Source organism: Lissotriton vulgaris, chromosome 3_1 (assembly GCF_964263255.1).
Source record: "Lissotriton vulgaris chromosome 3_1, aLisVul1.2, whole genome shotgun sequence".
Taxonomy (NCBI): Eukaryota; Metazoa; Chordata; class Amphibia; order Caudata; family Salamandridae; genus Lissotriton; species Lissotriton vulgaris.
The window spans coordinates 450,046,079-450,069,530 of record NC_141689.1 but is presented as its reverse complement, the minus strand read 5'-3'; the positions used below and the strand labels follow the sequence as shown (position 1 = coordinate 450,069,530).

At 48.5% G+C, this 23,452-nt stretch overlaps 1 protein-coding gene across 5 annotated transcripts in view; it reads right to left on the bottom strand.

Moving 5' to 3' along the window:
• KIF2A (kinesin family member 2A) overlaps positions 1 to 23,452 on the bottom strand; it is a 525,241-nt gene that overhangs the window by 391,638 nt on the left and 110,151 nt on the right. For all 5 annotated transcript variants that reach the window (XM_086960677.1, XM_086960679.1, XM_086960678.1 and 2 more), the window contains exon 3: positions 3,857 to 3,976. In XM_086960677.1, coding sequence (XP_086816803.1) covers positions 3,857 to 3,976 — 120 coding nt within the window. The remainder of the gene's footprint in view (positions 1 to 3,856; positions 3,977 to 23,452) is intronic.

Below are 23,452 nucleotides of genomic sequence, written 5' to 3'. Positions count from 1 at the left end.
CCCATATGCCTCGAACATGGAGTTTGCATAGTCCAGGTGGCGATCACAACCCTGTGGAACTCCGCAGGTGATAGTCTGTTTGGTGCCAACTAACTCACCAAGCCGGACTGCCTGAGAGCGATTCTCCAAAAAGGACTTCAGCCAGTGGGCCGCAGTGCCCCGGACGCCGGCCTGGGTGACACGGTCAATCAGGATGGTATGATCAACCGTGTCAAAGGCAGCCGACAGGTCCAGGAGCACCAAGGCCCGGGGAGAGCGTCTGTCTGCACAGTCCCGAAGTGTGTCCAGGACTGTGGATACCGCTGCCTCCGTTGAATGGGCGGGCCGAAACACGGCCTGGTGGGGATCAAGGCAGCCTGATTCCTCTAAGAAATTGGAGAGGCACTTGGCTACATGGGCCTCTAACACCTTTTCCAAAAAGGGGAGCAAGGAGATGGGACGATAGTTTGCCTTGCAGGAAGGATCAGCCCCAGATTTCTTTAAGAGCTGTATGACCGTTGCTTCCTTAAAGGCCAGAGGCACTAGGCCAAGGAGTCATTCAGGAGAGTGTAGGCAGGGACCGGGAGGGCGGAGAGGCACTCTTTTAGAATGTAAGGGGGGCACCTATCCGATGGGGCACCAGATTTAACTCTTGCTAACAACTCCTGAAAGTGCTCAGGGGTGATAAGAGGGAAACTGCTAAGTATACCAGAGCTGTTGTTAATAGCCTTGCCGATGGTAATTGGAGTCATAGATTGTGAAATGCTGTCTTTGATGTCCGCAATTTTCTCAATGAAATAGGTGTTAAGTGAGTCGCAAAAGAACTGAGTAGGAGTTACGCTGGGACGGACACTGTCCAAGTTCGTTAATTCATTGAGTATTGCTAAGATGTCCTTTGTTCTATTTGTCGACTTAAGGATGCGGGAGGAAAAATAGGCAGCCTTGGCAGAAGAGATGGCTTTCATATATTCTTTCCTGGCCATGATGAACCTGGACTTTAAGTCAGGGGCGTAGTTGCGACGCCATTGACGTTCCAGTTGTCGCAGAGCTAGTTTCCTTGCTTTTAGATCGGACGAGAACCTTCTTTGGGCGTCTGCGCGCCGTGCCAGTATGACTTTTATAGGGGGCATGAATATCACTTGCGGCTTGCAGCCAGCCAGAAAGATTGGATTCTGAAGAATTGATGTCAGAATGAAGGAGTGGAACTGTGTTGGCCAGTGTCTGTAAAAACGCTGCCCTATCTATAGTGTTCCATTTCCTTGCTTGAGCACCCACAGCCGTAGCGGTTATTTTAGAGGGAGAGTGGATCAAATTAAATTTAACAAGTAGGTGGTCCGACCAAAGAAAGGGAATGGTGACTGGAGTTGTTACTAGCGAGGTATTGGTCCACACCTGGTCTAAAATGTGGCCCTTACAGTGAGTAGGTGAAAGCACTAGCTGTGAAAAATTTAAGTTTGTCAAAAGTTCTGTGAGTTCGCTCGATTGGGAGCTTTTCATGGGGTCACTAAACCAGTAATTAAGGTCGCCTATCAAAAAGATCTTGGCATGGTCCATCGCCAGATTGGCGACTTGGTCGCTTAGCGCAAAAGGGAATGCTGGCATAGAGTTAGGGGGTCTGTACAAGAGGACGCATGCAATCGTAGAATGGGGGGGAATCGGTCTTTAGCACCAGATTTTCTGTGTCCGGTAGGGTTAGGCAGGTCAGGTAGGTAACTTTCAGGTTAGAGCGGATGACTGCAGCCACCCCCCGCCGGCTTTGCCTACTCCCCGATCTGCATGTATAATATAGTAGTTAGGTGGTAAGGCTGCTATTAAGTCGGGGGCGGAATCAGGAGTCAACCAAGTCTCAGTAAGGAGAAGGATGTCCGGTTTATCTGTATCTAACAGAAGGAAAATATCCATCTGGGGTTTCACCAGGGAGCGGGTATTTAAGTAGAGGATTACCAAAGAATGGCTGTTGAGGCTCATCATATTGGTAGGATCTGCTGGAGGGTTGCGCTCATTCAGGATACCATATCTCCTGGCATGGCTGCATGCCTCCCTAGGCAGGTGGCCCTGGCCTCTGTTACATTTCATGAGGTTTGATTTGCATAGGGCAGCTGCTTCACACGAAAGGGTCTTGTGGTGCTATGGGGTACATGTTGCTGGATCCTCTTTTTGAACATCCAGGTCTTGAGGTCCTACCTGCAGCAATGAAAAGGCTCTAAGGTGCAAGGGCTGGTGTTCTAGGTCTTCGCCACCAGGTGGGAGAAGGAGCAGCTTCTGCTATTCGACAGACCAATGTGTTTAGCGGCTGCTAGAAAGCAGGATACAGAATGGAGTTTCCTGGCAGGTTGGTGGAAATTCGCTAATTTGTTGAGGTACGTTGGTCATTTATTGTGTAGTGCCTTGCAGGCGTGGGTGAGCAGCTTGAACTGGCATCTCTTTGCGACTGGTAGCAAATGGAGTTTCCTGAGGTACGGGGTGATGTGCGTCTATCTGGTGAGTTCAAGGATGAGTCTGGCTGCTGTGTTCTGTATGGTCTGGAGTTTCCTCACGAGTTGGACGGTGATTCCTAAGTAGAGGGGGTTGCCATAGTCGTGTCTGCTGGTGACGAGAGCTTGTGCGAGAGTTCGCCTGGTCTTCGGTGGGAGCCATCTGAAGACTTTCCTGAGCATTCGGAGGGTGAGAAAGCAAACTGAGGAGGTAGTGCTGCCCTTCTTAATGGATAGCTGGCGGACGTGGATGATGCGGAGGTTGTAGGAGTGTTTGTGGGTTTGGTGGTTGGTCCCAGCTCAGGTGGTCACCATTCACTGTTCCACAGGGTGTCTCCACCTTTCCTGAATAAGAGTACTTTTGTCTTGTCTGTGTTGATTTTGAGACAGTTATTGTGCATCCACATGGCCACATACTTGATGCATCTTTGGAACTCATCTTTGATAGTTGTTGGGTTGTTTGTCAGGGAGAGAAGAGTTGCGTGTGATCGGAGTAGGAGATGATGTGGAGTCTGTGGCTCCTGATGTTGGCCAGGGACCAGGCATTCTTTTCTCTCCTTTCATAAAAGATCCCAGCAGTACTTGAAGCAGCCAAGAAGTGAAGACATACGTGATACAGAATAAACAAGACAAAGACCACATCTACACTCAGACATAAGTGTCTTTGAATGTCTTTATGAGAAGCAGAAATATAATTCTAAGGCTGTGAAATGTAATACCAACACTTCACTGGAGTATAGGAATTTATATACTATAATGAGTAAAGTTAAATTAGTAAAAAGCCTAACATTTTCTGTCTGAAGATATTACGATTTGCAACCTGCCCTTTTGTACTTCTTATACACCATCAGCCACTTCCTTTTTTTTAATTCATGTCTGATGTTAGCAACAGGTACATATTTGTAGCCCGTGGAAAAAAGTGTGTAAGGAAAACGTGTACATGATCAGTGTCCATACTCTCACTCAAAACTTCCCTTTCGCACCCACCTCAAATACTTCCATTGGCTCGCCTTCTACAAACAGACACTCAAACTACTCAAATACATATACAAAGCCTTGAACAACATCGGCCCCACCTAACTCAACAATCGCATGAACTTCCACATACCTCCCCAAAACCTCGGCTCAGCCTGACTCCTACTCGCACACATTTCCCGCACATGTGGAACCAGGTCCTACAGTTTGACCTTCTCCTACCTCATTTCCAAAGCCTGGAACAACTTAACCCTACACATCAGAGCCACCTCCTCAGTTCTTGAATTTTGCAAGAAACTGACGGCTCTCCGCCTATTCTGGTCCATGGCTTGGTCTACACCGCTCCTGCTTTTCAGCACCATGATGCCGTTTCAAACAAGTTGTTCACTCTACAAATATCCATAACATAACTTCCAAAATGCACATACCTTTGCAATTTTGTTTACTTTAGCAGATGGTGTGGATGGTGGTGGGGTTTCTGGACTCGGCTCTATTTCCTCATCAGGTGCAAGGTCTGGGTTTAGTGCAAATATACTTTCAAGATCAATCTGTTGGAAAATAAAATACAAACTCTTTGGTACATGTTTAATGCATTTCCAAACAAAATGTACACCCAAAGCAACAAATGGAAAAAAGGCCAACTGAAAAGATGCTATATTACAGACTTACCCGGGAGGATGGTGTAAGGAAGACAAAAAGAACACACTTCTATTAATGTGAAGAAAACAGAAAAAAAAAACATTTTTGGCACTATGTTTATGGGAGCGACTACTCATTAACAACATATGGTGAGAATAAATAAACATCAAAACATGAGCAGTGAAACAGCAACTAAAAAAATCTAAACGCTACCTTTTACGTTATTTGGTAGACTCCAACACTTACCAATAAAAGTAACTTTGAAATGATTATTTTAAACACGGTAGGCACTCTGCATGAAACCAAAATTTTCCTTTTCTAACTACCAGTGGTGAAATGTAGTATAGATGAAAAACTCTGAGTCTCAGAGTAAGCTAACCATATCAGAAGTTCTACTTATTTTATTGGATTCAGGTATTTAGATTGTGGTTATTACCTTTATCTGGGGAGCTGAAATGTTTGTCCATACAGGTAGCACGCTACACACTGTGGGTGTAGGGTTTGAAGACTGGTCTTGGTTTGAGCCTTCATGGGACGTGTTTCTATGTTGCGTGTGATGACCTCTGAGGTGTGGGGACTGGGTTATGGGATGCAGCACTTGGCAGTGTCATGGTTGAGAAGTGTGAAAAGACAGATGAGCATGTTTATTATGTGTTGTGCTTGCAGTTCTGATTAACTCTAGAGGTCCCATTATTGTGTTGGTAGTTGATCATATGGGTTTTCAATCTGATTTCCTCCACTGGCTGTGGTAATAGGTCATGTACCCTGATTTTAAGAATCTTTCAGTGGGGCGTGGGAGTCATGAGATCTGCCTGGGTAGAGTGTGATACAATCCTCCTTTACGAGACTGCCATTATGACACTCAATGGAAGAGATTTGCAGATTGTCATACTTTTGTCATTAGAGGACATATGTTCTCAGAGAATCCGTTTTTTTGGAACCTGGACGGTGGGTCTACTATGTTAGAGTCCCTGATTACCAGAAGTTTGTGGCAGATCTCTTTGGTTTCAACAGGTCAGTCTGATTACAATTGAGCGGTTATTTAAACCGGTTTGTACAGACGGTATCTGTGCCATCTAGCTGCCAGCAAGATTCCACAAGTCTTTTCATACATTGTATGTCTGTGAGAGATTGAGCAGATTTTCTGCTACCTTTTAGGTGCTTAGTCGGAATGCCTACACTCGGCTGAGGTGAAGGAATGGGGGGTGGCCCAGATGCTAGAAAATGACACCAGGTTTCAAAAGGTAAAGTAAGGAGAGGTTCCCCAAGGTGACCGAGGTGGAGTACATACCTTCACTCAACCTGCCGATCGGTCAGAAAGAGGGAGGCTGATTCAGCCACAACGGAACACCTGTGAGCTTCAACATGCTGTGACAGGAGAAATCTGACAGCAAGGGGATATGTGGGAGAGTGAAAGCACCATTCCTACCTTGCTCTACAAGAATAGACAGAACAAAGCGGTCAGTCCCACCTGTACCATTTTCCCCTTCTACCCCACCCCTTTTATGGACTTTGCACAAGGCTGGCAGGCACCTTAATGTTTTTCCAGTCGTAAATGGGAAAATTGTGACAAAAATGGGGGCAAAAAAGTCAAAACAAGAACAACTCAACAAAAGGAACTGACATCCATGCAATGCTCCACTTGCATAGAAAACGCACTTGCAGGCATATAAAAGAGTAGGTACGACTCACTAAAGAGGATGGGAAGACGTCTTTTCTGGAGGAGGGTACCTTTGATCTTTAATTATTTATTTATAAAGTTTTAAACCTAAGAAAAAACTAAAAGAGCCCAAATGTGTCAGACGCGGATCAGGGGTCACTCTTACTCAATTAGTCTGAGAGAACTTGAGAGGAACTCCCAAAACAACCAACACAGCTCTTCATCTAGGGACATTGACTGCTATAACCCCCAGGATGAACTTCTTTTCTTGAAAGAATACTTGGGGCCGGAGGTAGGAGGTAGAGCTGCAGATCTCGACAACATCAAGAAACAATGCCCCGATGCCTTCAGAAATCCTTTAAAGTTCCGAGAAGTACTCCAAATAGTATTAGAACGTTACAAACCTAACTGTTGCAACTTGTAGTACATAGAGAGGCCAGGGGCCGATTGGTGCACAAGAGAAATTGGCGTCGACAAGACCCTGATGATGCATGTACCTTTGCAGCTGTAAAGGATGATCTGCTAAATGCTGCAATGGAGGTATGTCCAGTCAAGACTGACTGGACCAAAATATACAATTGTAAACAAAACGAAGCCAAACGCCTGGCTGATTATTTAACTAATATAAAGGATTTTCGAGCGATACTCTGGTATTGCTCAAACTGGTGAAAAAGGTCAGGGATATGTGGGTGGGTGTTAGTTTTGTTCAGGGTCTGTTGCCCAAAGTCCCTGAGCAGCTCTGACCATTTCTATTAGGTGACAAACCAAGGCATTAGCTGAATTGGTGTAAGCAGCTAACCATAAATTGGCAGCGCAAGAAAGGACTAAGGGAGTACAACGAATCTAGTTTGATGTATGTACGAATGCAATAATATGAGAGAGGGTCAGGGGAGGAATGGGCAGATCAAGCAAGAGGCACAGACAAGGGGAGGAAGAGCAGGTCAGAACTTGAGACAAAGTCAGGAAGATTTAGCCCAAGCAGGAGGTGGTTCTTATTTCTACTCCTATGTAGGTCACTGGAAGTGGGATTACACCAAACTAATTTCTAGCACACACTCACAAGCTGACCAGTCCGAGTTTACTCAACTTTTCCAGAGCCAATATCCTACCTTTTAAGGCAATCCAAGAGGTACACACTGCTCTGCAAATACCCAGATAACAGAGCCAAACTGCACCCATGTTAAATGTGTGATCTTGATGACCTCCAGCGGTAGGTGCTCCACCACCGCGCAGCTCCAGCTGAGCTGGTAGCTGTTACCCCCTGTGCACTCCAGTCCTCACGTTGAAGGCCCCTCCCTCTGCGCTCCAGTCATCAAGTTCGAGGTCCTCCTTAACCTGCAGGCTCCTGCCTGCGTCCATTACTGGTGGCCCAGTGGCGAGTTCTGTCTCTGCTTTTCTCTCTTTTCATTTTTATGTATTTCTCTTTATTCTGTGTCTTTTTCCTTGCCTTGTTCTGTACCTTTTTCTGTGCCATTCTGCGCCCCTTTCCTTCCCGCCCCTGCTCAGCCCTTGCGACCCTGCCCCCTTCCAATACTGCTTCCTGCCAACCAGCTGATGAGCCCCTACCACCTTCCGAACACTTAATGGCAGCCTGTGTGCGGTGAAGTAGCGACCTCGCTGACCTTCCGCTCCCGTTTCTCTCCCGCAGAGCAGATCCACCTGGTAGCTGTTGCCCCCTCTGCGCTCCAATCCTCATGTTCGAGGCTCTCCTCCACCTGCAAGCTCCAGCCTGCACCCCATCCCAGGTGGTCCAGCGGTGAGTTCTGTCTCTGTAGTTCTCTGCTTTCCTGCCTTTTTGTTGTTCTTTATTTCTCTTTATGCAATGCCTTTTCTGTGCCTTTTTCTGCGCCATTCTGTGTCTCTTCGCTTCCTGCCCCTGCTAAACGCTTGTGGGCCGGAACCCCCAACAATCACAGCTTTCCGCTTCCCTGCTGACCAGCCCCTCCCATCTCCCTACCATTACCTAATTGCACACTAAAGCAGGCTTGTCCACGCCTGGACTGCACCCAGTGGCGCGCCTTTCACCGCTATGATGCCAGCATCCTTCAGACCCTCAACCGCTGCCACACCACATCGCCAAAAGACACCCAAAGACTGTTAACGCGCCACAACTGAACCTTCTCCGGACTTTGCAAACTAGGCCTACCAAACTTATGGCCCCTAAGAACCGGACTCTACCACCTCAACTGCATCCTACTCAGCACACGCTTCCTCAACAAACATGTTGTGAAAATTAGGAAAAGATTGACTCCATTCCACCAGACGTTGCCTTTTTCACAGAAACCTGGACGAACCCCATATTTGTACGGATATCTCCAAAGCCATCACCAACGAATACAAAATCATTCACAAAGACTGCGCTAACCGACCAGGAAGACGCATCTCCATCGGACATTAAAACATTCTCTGCCTCACACCTAGCTCCGAAGACCACTCACCCAAAATGGAGCACCTTCACCTCTACTTCCAGATCCAGACCAACCCGAACTCCACCCACAGTGGCATCCTCATTTACAGACCCTATCGGACCCCACACCCCCTTGGAGCAAATCCATAGCTGATTTCATTGCACGCCACACCCTCGCCTCAACAGACTACATCCTCCTCGGGGACCTCAATGTAGCACCTGGAGAAACTCAGCCGCCCGAACATCTCAGCCCTACTAGAGAACCTCGCCACTATCGGACTCAAACAAATGGTCACCTCACCAACGCACTAAGCAAGACACACGCTCGGCCCCCTCCTCTCCGCAAGCAAGATCCCCTTCAGCCACACCCCTGAACTCCAAAGGACTGACCACCGCTGCGTCCACTTCTTCACCAAACCCCACCCAACCCAACACCACACCACTGAGCCCACCGCTACCTGTGAAGAAGCTGGAACAAGGTTTCCCAAGACCAACTCGCCAAAGCTCGACACTACCGCCGTCCTCCGCAAACACCAACACATCAGCACACAACCTCCACCTATGGATATCCGACTGCGCCAACACACAGACCCCCCACAGAAAACCCTCGGGCAAACAACCCGCTAAGAAAGCCAGCTGGTTCTCCCCTCCCCCCAAGACCTCAGGCGCACTTGTAGACGACTCGAGAGAAGATGTAGGAGCAGCATGACCCCAGAAGACTAGGCAGCCTTAAAAACTGCTGTCACCACGCACATCATCAGAGCCATAAAGAAAACTGCCAGACAGGGACCCATCAACGCCAATGCACATAACAGCAAAGAACAGTTCACTGTGATCAAAGAATTCACCAAACATAGCACGGATGCCACTGACATCGCCCCCCCCTCCCAAGCCCTCTGTGACAACATTGCCACCTTCTTCCACTGCAAGATCACCGACATCTACGACAGCTTCGCTATATAGGACCCACCCACTCCACACGCAACCCACCACACCCAAATACCCCCAGATCCCAGCCAACCCTGCTCAACTGGATGACCATCACCACAGACGACACCTTACAGGATCATTAAAACCTTCCACTGTGGACCTCTTTGAATCCCTGCTCCCCCCCACCCCTTCAACCGAGCCACCATCGCTCCCAAACTCTGCTGCACTATCAACTGCTCCATCAAATTCGCCACCTTCCCTGAAGACTGGAAACATGCAGAGATCTACCCCCTGCTCAAAAAACCCTGAGACAGACCTCAAGAATTACAGACCCATCTCTCTGCAACCCTTCCCAGCCAAAGTCACTGAGAAGGCTATCAACGGCCAACTCACCGACTTCATCGAAACAAACCCCATCTTGGGCACCTCCCAATCGGCTTTAGAAGCAACCAGATTGCAGACTACATCTGCAATCTCCTCGACCGAGGCGAAACCAGTGCCCTCATCCTCCTGGACCTCGCTGCCACTTTCAACACAGTCTCCCACAACACCCTCTACGCAAGACGCCCACGATGCAGTCATTTGCGACAAAGCCTTAGAGTGGATCCTCTCCTTCCTCACTAGCCAGAGAGTAAGGCTTCCACCATTCTCCTCGGAACTGACAGAGAGCTGCTGTGGAGTCCCTCAGGGCTCTTCCCAGAGCCCCACCCTCTTCAACGTCTACATGGCCCTGCTGGTAGACCTTGTCCGAAACCAAAGACTAAACCTAGTCTCTTATGCTGATAACACACAGCTGATTTTCTCCCTCACAGTCGAATGTATGGCCGCAAAGAACGACTTTCACAACAGAATAAAAGCAGTCACCACCTGGATGAAGGGCAGCTGCCTCAAACTCGACTTAAACAAAACCCAAGTCCTCATTCTGAGAACCACCCCACCGCCTGGGACAACTCTTGGTGGCCCGCAGTGCTCCAAGACCCTCCTCCCACCCACCAACCATGCACATAACCTCTGCATCATCGTGGACTCCTGTCATTCAATGCACCACCAAATCAACACTATATCGTCTTTCTGCTTCCAGACACTCCACCTGCTTTAAAAGATCTTTGGGTCAAAAGATCTTCAAGTGGATCCCCACCGAGTCCAGAAGAATGGTCACTGACTAGCTTGTCGGCAGCAAACTACTAGGGTAATGCACTCTATGCCGGCGCCACCCAGAAGTCACATCGCCGGTCACCCGACAACCACTGCTGGCTCTCAATCAACAAAAGAATCACCTTCAAGCTCCTCACGCACACCTACAAGACCCCCCACAACATCAGACCTGCACACCTCAACCTCCGCCTCTCCATCTACACTCCCACTGGACACCTCTGCTCCACCAACCTGGCCCTGGCCACTAGCCCATGGATTTGCACGACCACAGCCAGAGGAAGATCCTTCTCCTATTTCGCAGCAAAGACCTGGAACTCTCTTCCTCTAAATCGCAATCATGCTCACCGTCTCAATTCAGGAAGGACCTAAATACCTGGCTCTTTGACTGAACTGGCTTATCGACTGAACTGCAGAACCTTCCCCCGCGCCTTGATACCCTAACGGGTGATTAGCCACACTTTATAGAAATCCTGATTCAGTGATGGTTGGAGCCTGCTGAAAGTCCTGCGGTCACCTGGGAAGCTGTGCTGGCCATCGGTGGAGTCCGAATTGTCTGGAGTCATCCCCACCTTCACTGGACTGCTGAAGACTGGGTCTGCACCTGGAGTGCTGGCGTCGATGCCCAGGTGACGCGTCCGGAGTGGAGCACTGGGGGCGGACTGGGCAGTGCCTCACGGAGCGATCCTGGGGCGCTCGCAGCAACTCTCATCGAGGCAGGCTGGGCACCCGACCCGAACCCCTGGGGGTGTCATTGCATCATGCAGCCATCTTCGCCCATCGCACTGCCTTGACAATGGCTCTTGCTCCCGACGACGGCACTTTCACCTTCGCCCTGGCCTCCCGGCTGCCCGCTACCCACATTGGCGATCCTGGTCTTTGCTTTGCGGATCTGCCCGCTGCCCGCATTACCGATCTTGGTCTTCGCCTCGTGGCTCTGACTTCCCGAGGCCCCCTTGCTGTTCCCGGGACATTCGGGATCAGACCCGCAGACTGTGCCAGATGATGCACACAACGATCCCGGTGCTCTCTGCTTTCCGAAGTTCTGGGACCATCGAGAGCTGCATTGAAGCTTAAAAAACAAAAATGCCGATGACACCGATGATTGCAATGAAATGCCGATGACACCAGCGTACTTGCTACACAGGAATGCAACAAGGTATGGTCTCTGCTTCGTTTTTGATCGTTTAGTGAAGTAGTGTGGCTCACTGGTTCGAGGCGGCAGACCCGAGAGCAGAGGACGGCCCGGGACCAGGGTTCGATTCCCGGCGCGGCAGGTTTCTGGACCAGGGTCAGCGGACTCGATAATTCTCTCGCCTCGGTGCCCACTCTGATCAGCGATCACACTCGGCAACTCTGGGCATTAGCTTGCCTCATCTTCACTAACGGCCCCACCAGACCGCCGGGGATGCCTGGTCTCACCCTGGAGATACCCATTAAGGGACCATCTCTCAGGGAAGCCAGGAAGGGTTTCGCAGCGGTCGAAGCGCCTTGGGACCCTACGGGTAAGTAGTGCGCTATATAAATGCCAATACATACAATACATACACATACATTTTTGTCCATTTACCCCTCTGAAAACGACATAAGAAAACGAGTTACTTACCTGTAACTACGGTTATCCAGTATTCGTATCTTTCATAGATTCACATGCCTGAATCATTCCCCGTTGTCGAGGCGGGAGTCCCACGGTAAAATATATACAATAGCAGTGTCTAAAAATTTCTTGTAGTAGGCTGGAAAAGCCCAAAGGCCTAATTAGGCCTCAAAACTTAGCAGCCTATCTACATCATTATGTAAAAAGACCTGAAATAGTAGCCTCAGCTAATCAGCTGTCCTCACCCTCTAGAACCTTCCCAGCTCAGGCAGTTCTCCTCAGATTTTCCCAGCACAAGTGAGAATGAGTATCCATAGAATAGAACTGCCCTGCCGGGGAGGAGGGTGGGTGCATGTGAATCTATGAAAGATACCAATACTGGATAACCGTAGTTACAGGTAAGTAACTCGTTTTCTTATCCAGTATTAGGGTATCTTTCATAGATTCACATGCCTGAATCAGAGTAGCAAGCAGTAACATCATGTCTGTCGATAGAGGAAGGTGGGAGACAAAGAAATCATATCTATCCCCACTCAACCAGGAAGGTAATAGAGTACAAATTCGTTAACATAACATATGCATTAAAACATCATTGATAGGACAGCATTATAAATACTTAAACTTAAAAAGAAGAATAAAAGACCATAAGTTATCCAGCCTTAGTGAAGAAGATGCTGCAGCACCGCATCACCAACTGCTGTATCCTCATGAACCGCCGACTGCAGACAGCAATGTTCGGTAAAAGTGTGTACACTTTTCCAAGTAGCAGCACGGCAAATGTTCTCCAGCGTCACACCAGCGAAAAGGGCCGTAGACGCTGACATTGTTCTCGTGGAATGCGCCTTGGCTTTCCTTGATAAAGGTTTGTTGGCCTTGTCATGACAGAAAGTAATTGTAGAAGACAACCACCTAGCTATAGTTGCTTTTGTGACAGCTTGACCCAAGGTGGCTCTTCCATAAGCAACAAAAAGTTGATTAGATTTGCGGATGTCCTTTGTCTTCTGAAGATAAAACTTCAGGCACCGTTTCACATCCAGAGAATGTAAGACTTTCTCCGCAGGAGTGTTAGGATCCGGAAAAAAGGTTCTGAGTTTGACCGGTTGATTGATGTGGAATTGAGTTGGTACTTTAGGAATGAACTTTGGATTGGTTCTAAGCGTAACAAAGTCTTTTGAAAATTGCAAGAAAGGGCGAGTAATAGTGAAGGCCTGTATTTCACTAACTCTGCGAGCTGAAGTAAGAGCCAGCAAGATAGCCACTTTCCAAGTAAGAAACTTTAGTTCCGCTTTATGAATCGGTTCAAAAGGCCTTTTTAGGAGCTGAGAAAGAACAATATTAAGATCCGACGCAGGAGGCGGAGGATGAACTGGTGGAAAAGCTCGGAACAGTCCTTTAAGGAATTGTTTGATCAAAGAGGATGAACATAAGGATGATTTGTTGGAACTCTTCCTGAATCTGGATATCGCTGCTAGATGTACCTTAATGGAAGAAAAGGCTAGACCAGCCTTGGCCAAAGACAATAGGTATGGAAGGATGGCTTCAGGAGGAGCCTGAAGTGGATGAACATCATTGTCCCCACACCATGAGCAGAATCGCTTCCACTTAAAACGATATGTTTTGATGGTACTTTGCGCACGTGCTTGCGACAAAATCGCTCTGCAGTCCGAGGAGATGTTTAAGTCCTTGAACTCTAGGAAGTCAGGAGCCAAGCGTGCAAGTGCAGCGATTGAGGATCCGGATGACTGATTTGACCTCCCTCTCTTGTCAACATCGACACTGTCGGTTTGAGACGAAACGGAGGTTGTTGAGAAAGCAGAAGAAGCTCCTGAAACCAAAATTGCCTTGGCCAACGGGGAGCAATGAGAGTGCAGTGCTCCCTCTTCAGCTCTTGCAGTACCTTCGGAAGGAGCGGAATCGGAGGATAGGCGTATGCAAACATTCCGGTCCATCTTATCAGAAGGGCATTTCCTCTTGATCCCCTCTGTGGGAACCTGCTGGCATAAAACAGGCATTTGCTGTTCTGTTGTGTGGCGAACAAATCCAGCGTCGGTGCCTCCCAAAGTCGAAAGATCATCTCCACTTGATGTTGTTCGAGCTCCCATTCGTGACAGCCTGTGAACGTTCTGCTGAGGCTGTCTGCTAGAGAGTTCTGAACGCCTTGTACATGCTCTGCTCTGAGGGATATGCCGTGGCGCAGGGCCCATTCTCACATCTCCTGAGCCTCCAGCGACAGGGTGAGAGATTTCGTTCCTCCCGGTTTGTTTATGTAGAACATGCTGGTGGTATTGTCCGTACGCACCAGCACAGACGAATTCACAATCCTTGGGAGGAAGGCTTGTAGGGAGAGAAAATTTTCCCTGGATCTGAAGGTCCTGAAGGTGACCTCCCCAACCTTCCATGGATGCGTCCGTAGTCAGGGTGAACTCTGGAATTTCTTGGAGGAAGGTGAGGCCCGGCGACAGATTGTGTGCCTTCGACCACCAAAGAAGAGCATGTTTCATTTTGGCAGTCACTTCGATGCGGTCGTCGAATGATCCTTCGACTTGCTTCCATTGACGAAGTAACTCTTTTTGCAACGGTCTCATTCTGAGTCTCGCCATAGGAATGAGGCTGATCGCAGATGAGCACATCCCTAGTAGGGAAGCGTACATCTGAACTGAAAGTGACCTTCTTGCGAATATCTGTTTTGCTAGTTTTAACAGCTTGTTCTGTCGCTCTTGTATCAGGTACGCTTTGCACTGGCATGTGTTTAAGACTGATCCCAGAAAGGTCAATTCTTGACGAGGTTGGAGCTGAGATTTTTTCGAATTGAGGGTCAGTCCTAGATTCGAGAAGAGAGAAATCGTACGCCTGACCGCTTCCATTGTTGAGTTTCTGGTTGGACCTTTTATTAGCCAGTCGTCGAGGTATGGGAAAACTTGTATTCCCAAGGACCTCAACATTGCTGCCACCGGAGCCAGACATTTGGTAAAGATTCTGGGGGCCGATTTTAGTCCGAATGGGAGCACTTTGAAGCGGAAATGGACGCCAGACACTTGAAACCTCAGGTATTTGTGGTGTTTCGGGTGAATAGGGATGTGGAAGTAGGCGTCTTGTAGATCCAGAGAAGCCATAAAGTCCCCTTCGTTGAGACAATTCAGGATGTCCTTCAACGTCACCATGCGAAAACTCTGTTTCTTTAGATATTTGTTGAGTTTGCGCAAATCCAATATTGGACGCCACTTTTCTGAATTTTTCTCTACGAGGAAGAAGCGAGAATAAAACCCTTTCCCTTTCTGAGAAGGAGGGACTCGTTCTATCGCATTCTTGTGTTGCATCTTTAATGCTTCTTTTAAGAGTAAGTGAAGTCGAGGGGGAGGGGGACCCCTGGGCGGCGTTGTTGGAGGCTTCTGCAAAAACTCCAGAGTGTGTCCATTGCTGACCAGATCTAGGACCCACTGATCTGAAGTTATCTTCCGCCATTGAAGGTAAAAGGCGGAGATTTTGGCGCCCACGGGAAGGGAAAGGTGAGTGGCTGAAATCCGGCAAAGCTCATTGGCGCTTGTTGGAATCTCGCCCTTGATTGCTTGGGCGTCGTTTCCCTCCTTGCCGAGAGAAAGAACCAGACGCAGGCTGGCTGTAAGAGGATTGATAGTAAGGTTTGTTGTAGTTAGATTGATACTGACGATTTTGTTGGTTGGAATAATTGCCTCTGGAGGAGTAACCACGGCCTCTTGCTCCTCTAAAGGATCCCCTCTTGTATTGCAGGGTACAAAGAGATTTAGCTGTATCTGTATCAGTCTTTATGGCCAGCAAAGCGTCATCGATGTGCTTCCCAAAAAGTGAATCGCCATCGAATGCCATGTCCAAGATTTTGGTTTGGACCTCAGGCCTGAAGGTGGTAGCCCTGAGCCAAACTTGACGCCGAAGTACAGCTGCTCCAGCCAATTGCCTAAAATTGGTGTTTGAAATGTCCAGGGCGCAATCGATGATTTCTGAAGCTGCCCTTTCACCCTCCTGCACAATTCTGCGTACCTCCATCTGATGATCCTCAGGGATCAAATCAAGATATTCCGTTAGATCGGACCACATTTGCCTATCAAAACGAGCCAGGATAGCCAATGAATTAGCTGCTTTAATGGAGGCTGCCGCATTCGCTGAAAACTTCTTTCCAATTGCATCAAGTCTTCTGCCCTCCTTGAAATGGGAGCAGAAGGATTTTTGGATTTTTGCTGCGCAGCCTGTGATAGGACAGAATCAGGTCGAGGGTGACCTATTAAACAAGATGGAGTATCCGATGGTGCTCAATACTTTTTCTCTATCCTTGGAAGGACTGCAGGAATGGAAGCGGGTGTTTTCATTATGTTGAGGCCCTCCTACCATATATAGTCAATAATGGGAATAGCCCTGGTAACTCAGCGATATCCCTCTTTAAAGTCATGTAAAAAGCAGTCTGACTGCTCAACTGTGACGGCCAATTCGAATCTATTAGCAGCTCTCTGCATAATATTGTGAAAACCGCCTATATCTTCAGGTGGCGAATCTGAAGGACGGGGCGCAGGAATGACCTAATCGTCCCAAGGATCGACAGGTGTTTTATCCGGCAACTTGCCTTCTTCCCTGCTTTCTTCGTCATCATCATCAGAAGTGTCCGTATCATTTTGAGGAGCTGGATCAGTATCTTGTCTTGGCGACAATTAAGCTCTTGGTGACGGAGGTTTTGGCACGTCAACAGGAATAGGTGACCCAGCGGGTGCAACCGGGGTTGGTGGAAATCTCTGGCGATAATCCGCCAACATAGCCTGCAAATCCTGAATTAAGGAAGTTGGCAAATGACTAGTGTCCTCAGACCGAGAAGATCTAGTATGAGGTGCCTGATATGGCGTGGAATAAACGTCATGTGTAGAATGACCATGGACATCCTCTTCATCATCCTCCTGATATTTAATATGTAATTGAGAAGGGTGACGGGCAATCCTAAAAGGACCGTCATCCTCTTCCCCTTCATCTGACTCCTCTTCCACATAGGTCTCCAAAATGTGCGATGGTAAGAGTGGAGAAATGTGTGAATAATCCTGCCTTTGATACGTTTTCATTTGAAAATGAGTGTATTGTATCTTTGTCGGAGGTGAAGTGTGCAACAGATGAGCAGATGTCACTGCGGAAGCCACTGTTACAGGGATTTCCGTCGACGGTCCTGTCAATGATAAAGACTTTGTCGTTGACGGGGTCGTCAATGGTGTTTTCGTTGACGAACCTTTCGTCGTCGGGACCGTCGATAGCTTCTTCGTCGACGAGTCCCTCGTCGTCGGGACCGCTGATGATGCCTTCGTCGACGAGTCCTTCGTCGACGAGGCCGTCGATGGTGACTTAGACGACGAGTCCTTAGTCGACGAGGTCTTCGTCGACGATGTCGGCTTCGGCGACAGAATTGTTGTCGACGGACCAGTAGATTTAGTCGACGGGGCCATCGTCGACGGAGATGTCGACGATGGCAACTTGTTTTTAGTCAGCGATGGTTTAACAGACATCAAAGGTGAGGTAATAGCCGAAGTGGTAATTGTAGAAGTAGATGAGGAGGCAAAAGTCAAAGTAGTAGTAGGTACAGACGCCAGAGAAACAGTCTTAGCCTCGGTTGTACTCACAGTTGTTAAACCTGAAGAAGCCGATGCACTATTTGAGGGTTCTGAAGTTCTGAGAGGATTTTAGTTTTTTCTTTCTCTCAGGAGAAGAACTTTCTTTGGATCTAGCTCTCTTGCTGGAGGTAGAGGCCTTCTCCTCATCATCAGAGGAAGACGACTTCAACCACAAAAGAACCCTTGCCTCCCTATCCCTGATAGTTTTCTGAGGGAAGGTACGGCAAATCCTACAGTCCTTCACAATATGTGAAGGGTGCAGACAATAAATACAGTCAGAGTGCTGGTCATCCACATGGACCCTCTTCTTGTAGCAGGTTCCACAAGCTTTGAAAAGAGCCTTCTTTTCAGACATTTTGAGGAAAAAAGATCAAAAACTGAGTAGGCACTCAGGGAGACTCCCTTACACACGAAGTGCGGTGAAAATCGGAGGAGAACTGCATGAGCTGGGAAGGTGCTAGAGGGTGAGGACAGATGATTGGCTGAGGCTACTATTTCAGGTCTTTTTACATAATGATGTAGATAGGCTGCTAAGTTTTGAGGCCTTGTTAGGCCTTTGGGCTTTTCCAGCCTACTACAAGAAATTTTTAGGCACTGCTATTGTATATATTTTACCGTGGGACTCCCGCCTCGACGACGGGGAATGATTCAGGCATGTGAATCTATGAAAGATACCCTAATACTGGATAAACTGCAGCAATACATCGCCTCCATTATTACCAGACGCTCACAAGGCTGAACAACAACTCTGCCTGGCACTGGGATCCCAAAATAGATTTAGGACTTGTCCTTCCCTCTTAGCAAGCTAGAAACTGGACTATCTCGATCTGCCCCGGATTAGAAAGCAAAACTGGTCTACTCCCCTGGTCTCAAAGCATAAAAACAAACAGAGGACTACAAGGCTATTCTCTATCTCCCAAACTTTTCAGCCACCTTAGACTAGTCATTCCTCATTACTTAACCATGCCTAAGGAGTCAGCCATTTTAGACTAGTCATAATCTCTATTCCTTCATGCCCACTATTTAGCTTAATCACCCACACCTTACTCGCACTTACTATAGCTCTGTATCTACACCTACCCACACAACCTCCTTCACCTACCTACACCTCTACTCTCAACATGGAACCACGGGCAAGCACACATATAAAATTAATTACCCCCCCCCCCCCCCGAGCTCCCCAAAAAAAACGCCAAACATTTTAAACACAACTTCTTGAAGTCCCACCCTGAAACCCCCTTTGTGGACACGTACTTCTCACTAAACAATGGAGCCAAGAGCACAGATATTATCTTCTACACTATACGTAGAGCACAATGTATAAAAACGTTCCTCACCTTACTCACCATCTCCGCCACTAGGAAATCCGCTCATGGCCTAACACTTTCCACTGCACCATCCCAAATCTTCTCAGCGAGAGCACCCATCACTATCTACAACAACGGTATTATCTTAATTCAATCCACAGACGTGAACCTTGACATATTGGACAACTTGTTCCCCACTTTCAAAGAATATATCTCCAACCCTCCGACTCCAATCCATCTCCACAGCGCCTCCTACCACTAATCGCCTATCCTCCCCCACCTTCCCTCCTTCTAACCTAGCACAGCATCAGAACGACACACCCCTCCTCCCTCCCCCAGTATTCTAGTCATTCACCCACCCGTTACAGTAACCTCACACCCCTCATTCCCAGGCGTAGATCACTCTTCTTCCTACATCCACTCCACCCTCACTCTCCCCGACCTCCACCAGAACCCTCCCCTCCCACTGCCAACTGAACACCCCACCTCCATTTCACATCCCATCTCACCCCCATTCTCAGACCCCACCACACCAGCACCCCCACCACCCCTAGCCTACACTCATTCCCCAACTTCCCTCCCCCTCCGACCACCAACCCCCTCACTAATACCACCAACCCCTGCACTAACACCACCATACCCCCCCCCCCCACTCCAGTACCCTTGACACTTACTCACCCTCCGTGCCCATCCCCAACACCTTTCCTAATCCCACACTGGACAAGATTGTGTCCACCCTCCTCCAAATCAAAGAGGATCTTCACACCATCAAACGGTTACTTTTTATACACCCCAGACACCCCCCTACCCACCACTACTTCTTCTCCTAACAAGTCCCCCACCCATCCTACTCACCCTCTCACACAAAACTCCGCACACTGGACTTCAATCCCAGCTTGCAATTCCACCAACCGCTCTTGACGTACCATCAATACACTTTCGGAACACAACATATGCAATCTCCTCCGCTCATATGACCCAGTTCCCCAAAACCACATAGCCACCACACACCTTTCGATCCCCAGAATTCGCTCAAACCCCCTTAGGCACTCCACACACAACAACAGAGGCTCCGTCCCTAACAACCTTAAAAAAGTCCCCCCTCACTCTAGAACCCTGTATCTCCCCTATCACCCCTCGGCTCAAGTGCACACTACTCAACTACAGATCGGCCGCTAGACACTCCTCCGACATGGCTGATCTCATCAAAACACTGGACCTTGACCTGACCATTCTCACTAAATCCTGGTTAACAGAATCTTCTACACCACTCATCGACATTCTACTTCCGCCCGACTATCATATCATTAGACTTGACAGGACCGGCAAGACAGGCAGCGGAATTGCATGCATTTATCGGAGCAACCTCTCAGTTACTAGAGTCACTTCCCCCTCTCTTACCTCCTGTGAATACATCTGCCTCAATGTTATCAGCGAGGGCAAACCTGTATGCTCTCCACACATCATTTACCATCCACCTGGGGACAACCTCATCTTCACCCAACAACTCATGGACACGATCACAACCAATTCCGGACGGCAAAACACTCAAATTTTCCTTGGTGATTTCAATCTCCGTTGGAACGATCACAATGACGCATTGGTAAATAGTTTCAAAAACTTCCTCAATGCTCTTGACCACACCCAAATCTGCAATAGCCCCACCCATGACAAAGGCTCTATCCTCGACCTTATCATCTCCAAAGAGGACTCTACCCAACTTGGGTCAATCCAACCCTGTGACTGGTCAGACCACCACATTATCACATTCTTCATCAATGAAAAAGATAAATTTAACCCAGTTCAATCCACCAAATCCAAGGTCTGGAAAAGGGACCTGAAGAAACTCAACCCCAATTCTTTACCTTCCCCCAGCTGCAATCTCCTCCTTCCCCCTATCGGCGCCTCAGACGTTCAAGCTCTGACCGACCACTACCTCAACTCTATGACCTCAATAATCAATGAGGCCACCCCCTTGCAACTGAAGAGAGTCTTAACTAAGAACTCTAACCCATGGTACGATGGTGGACTCAACGAAGATTAAATTACTTATTTTTCTTTGCACTAGCATAATTATTGCAATTGACAAAACGTGAGCCTGCACATAGTCGGTGACACCCGATTTTCGGGCTGAATACTGATCTATTCGCCTGCAAGGTCTCTGAAAACGGCGGACATCTTGGGTAGGGGAGTGAGCCTAACAGCGCTCTAGCCACCACTACTTAAGGAGCCCCCAGCTAAAGAACACGAGATTCTTTGTGTGTTTAAACCAATTGGACCCCTCTTGAGGCGAAATAGCCGAGAGGTAGTTGTACTGCACGTTTATCTGTTATAATTGCTGAAAGAGAGCACCTTTTAAACGGCGTGTTTTAAATTACTTATTTTTCTTTGCACTAGCATAATTATTGCAATTGACAAAACGTGAGCCTGCACATAGTCGGTGACAGACGATTTTCGGGCTGAATACCAATCTATTCGCCTGCAAGGTCTCTGAAAACGGCGGACATCTTGGGTAGGGGCGTGAGCCTAACAGCGCTCTAGCCACCACTACTTAAGGAAACGGAAACTCTCCGCGATAGCGGACGCGAATAGTGGACGCGCCTGCATCAGCGCCGGAGTCACGCCTGAGTCAGCCCGTCTACGCCCGTCCGCGCCTCGTACGCGCCCAGTGGCCATGACTCCTATTCCCCAGCCAAGCTCACCGGTATGTGTCAGCAACCATACAATTAGTGACACTATTGCCACCCCTTATATACAATATAGTGCAGACCAGCTTTTAGCTTCAAGAACATCCAGACAACCAGGCTGTTGTCTTTTAGATTTAAATAGAAATCATAACATCTGTCACGGATGTTCACTGATAACGAATGCTGTTAGAATTAAACAGCTTGAGACCCAAACTAATGCTGCATGCTTCAACTCTAACTCTAAACTATTCACCTTTTTCAGTTTGAACTGTCGTTCTTTGCCCAGACATAAAACTGAAATTTTTAATTTCTTACTAGATGAAGCACCGGACGCATTGTTCATTACTGAAACATGGATTCATGCAAGCTCTGGACCGGATGTGGCCATGGCTCTCCCGGACTCATATGCGATTATACGCCTTGACAGGATAAATAAAACCGGAGGAGGTATAGCAGTTATTTTTTAAAAAATCTATACCTGTGAGTTTATAAACCTCCCATGTCCAGGGTGTGAAGGCGCCACCTTCAAAATAATACTCTCACCCAATTTTACCTTTTACGGTGCACTCATTTATCGTCCACCTGGTACAGGACCCCCAGTTCCTACTCAGCCCCACCAGTGCCATCGGAGGCGTGGGCGTGTAATCTCGCCAGCTTTTTCACTAATAAGATTAAGGCAATTCAGGCCTCCTTCTCGGAGAGCGCTGAGGATGGTGGATGTGGCCCCGGAGCGGAACGTGAGCTATCGCCCATGCCTACCGCAGTGTTGACAGATTTTCCAGCAGTCACTTGCGAGGCGTCGCGGGCGCTGCTTACCAGCCTTAAATCTGGCTCGCCACTTGACCCATGCCCCGCCAAATTTTTGCAACAAGGGGTGGTGAGGGACAGGGCAAACCAAACTACAAAAGCCAATTCTTACACTGGGAAGGAAACAAGCTCCCGGGGACCGGTTTCTGGCATTACAGCCGTCTTCGGCCCGGTTTGCTTGAATCCTGATGGTGCAATGAGCAAGGGTCTCACATCTGAGAATACCCTTCCACGCTTAGGGTGGACAAAAATATTTACAACAAGGGGTGGTGAGGGACAGAGTCTCTGAATTAAGCAGAAAGCTCTCACCCCGTCAAGAGATCAGGGCTAGATCCAACACCGTTTTTTAGCTCACTGCACCATCCCAGTTTCAGAACCTGGCTGTATGCAAATTAGTCTGTTCCTGTCCCAGTGCATGATGGGAACAGGGCAAACCAAACTACAAAAGCCAATTCTTACACTGGGAAGGAAACAAGCTCCCGGGGACCGGTTTCTGGCATTACAGCCGTCTTCGGCCCGGTTTGCTTGAATCCTGATGGTGCAATGAGCAAGGGTCTCACATCTGAGAATACCCTTCCACGCTTAGGGTGGACAAAAATATGTACCACCCCCTTTTGTAAACCGCCAAATTTTTGGCCGGGATGGCGGCGGTGGTGAATCCCCTGGTTAACCCCATCCTCAATGCCTCCTTGAGGGAGGGAAGGGTGCCTACCATCTGGAAGAGGGCGATGGTGATCCCCCTTTTGAAAAAGCCGGGCCTTGATGCCGAGGTTTTGGCCAATTATAGGCCAATTTCACTTCTCCCGGCTCTGGCCAAGATTACCGAGAAACATGTTCATGGCGTCTTGTCGAGCTTTCTTGAGACCAACCATCTGCTCCATCCTTCCCAATCCGGTTTCCGTCCCAACTTCAGCACGGAAACGGCATTGCTGGAGGTCTCCGAGATCATCAGGGAGACCTTGGATGTTGGTGGCAAGGCCATGTTAGTCATGCTGGACCTGTCGGCGGCCTTTGATACCGTCCCCCACGCGGCGCTCCTCGCCAGGCTCCATGACATCGGCATTAGGGGGACGGTGCTCAAATGGTTTACGTCTTTCCTGGAAGGTCGCCGCCAGACGATCTGGGTCTCCCAGAGCTCCGCCGAGATGCCGCCTTTGGGGGTTGGGGTTCCACAGGGCTCTGTGTTGAGCCCATCACTGTTTAACATCTTTATGTCCCCCCTG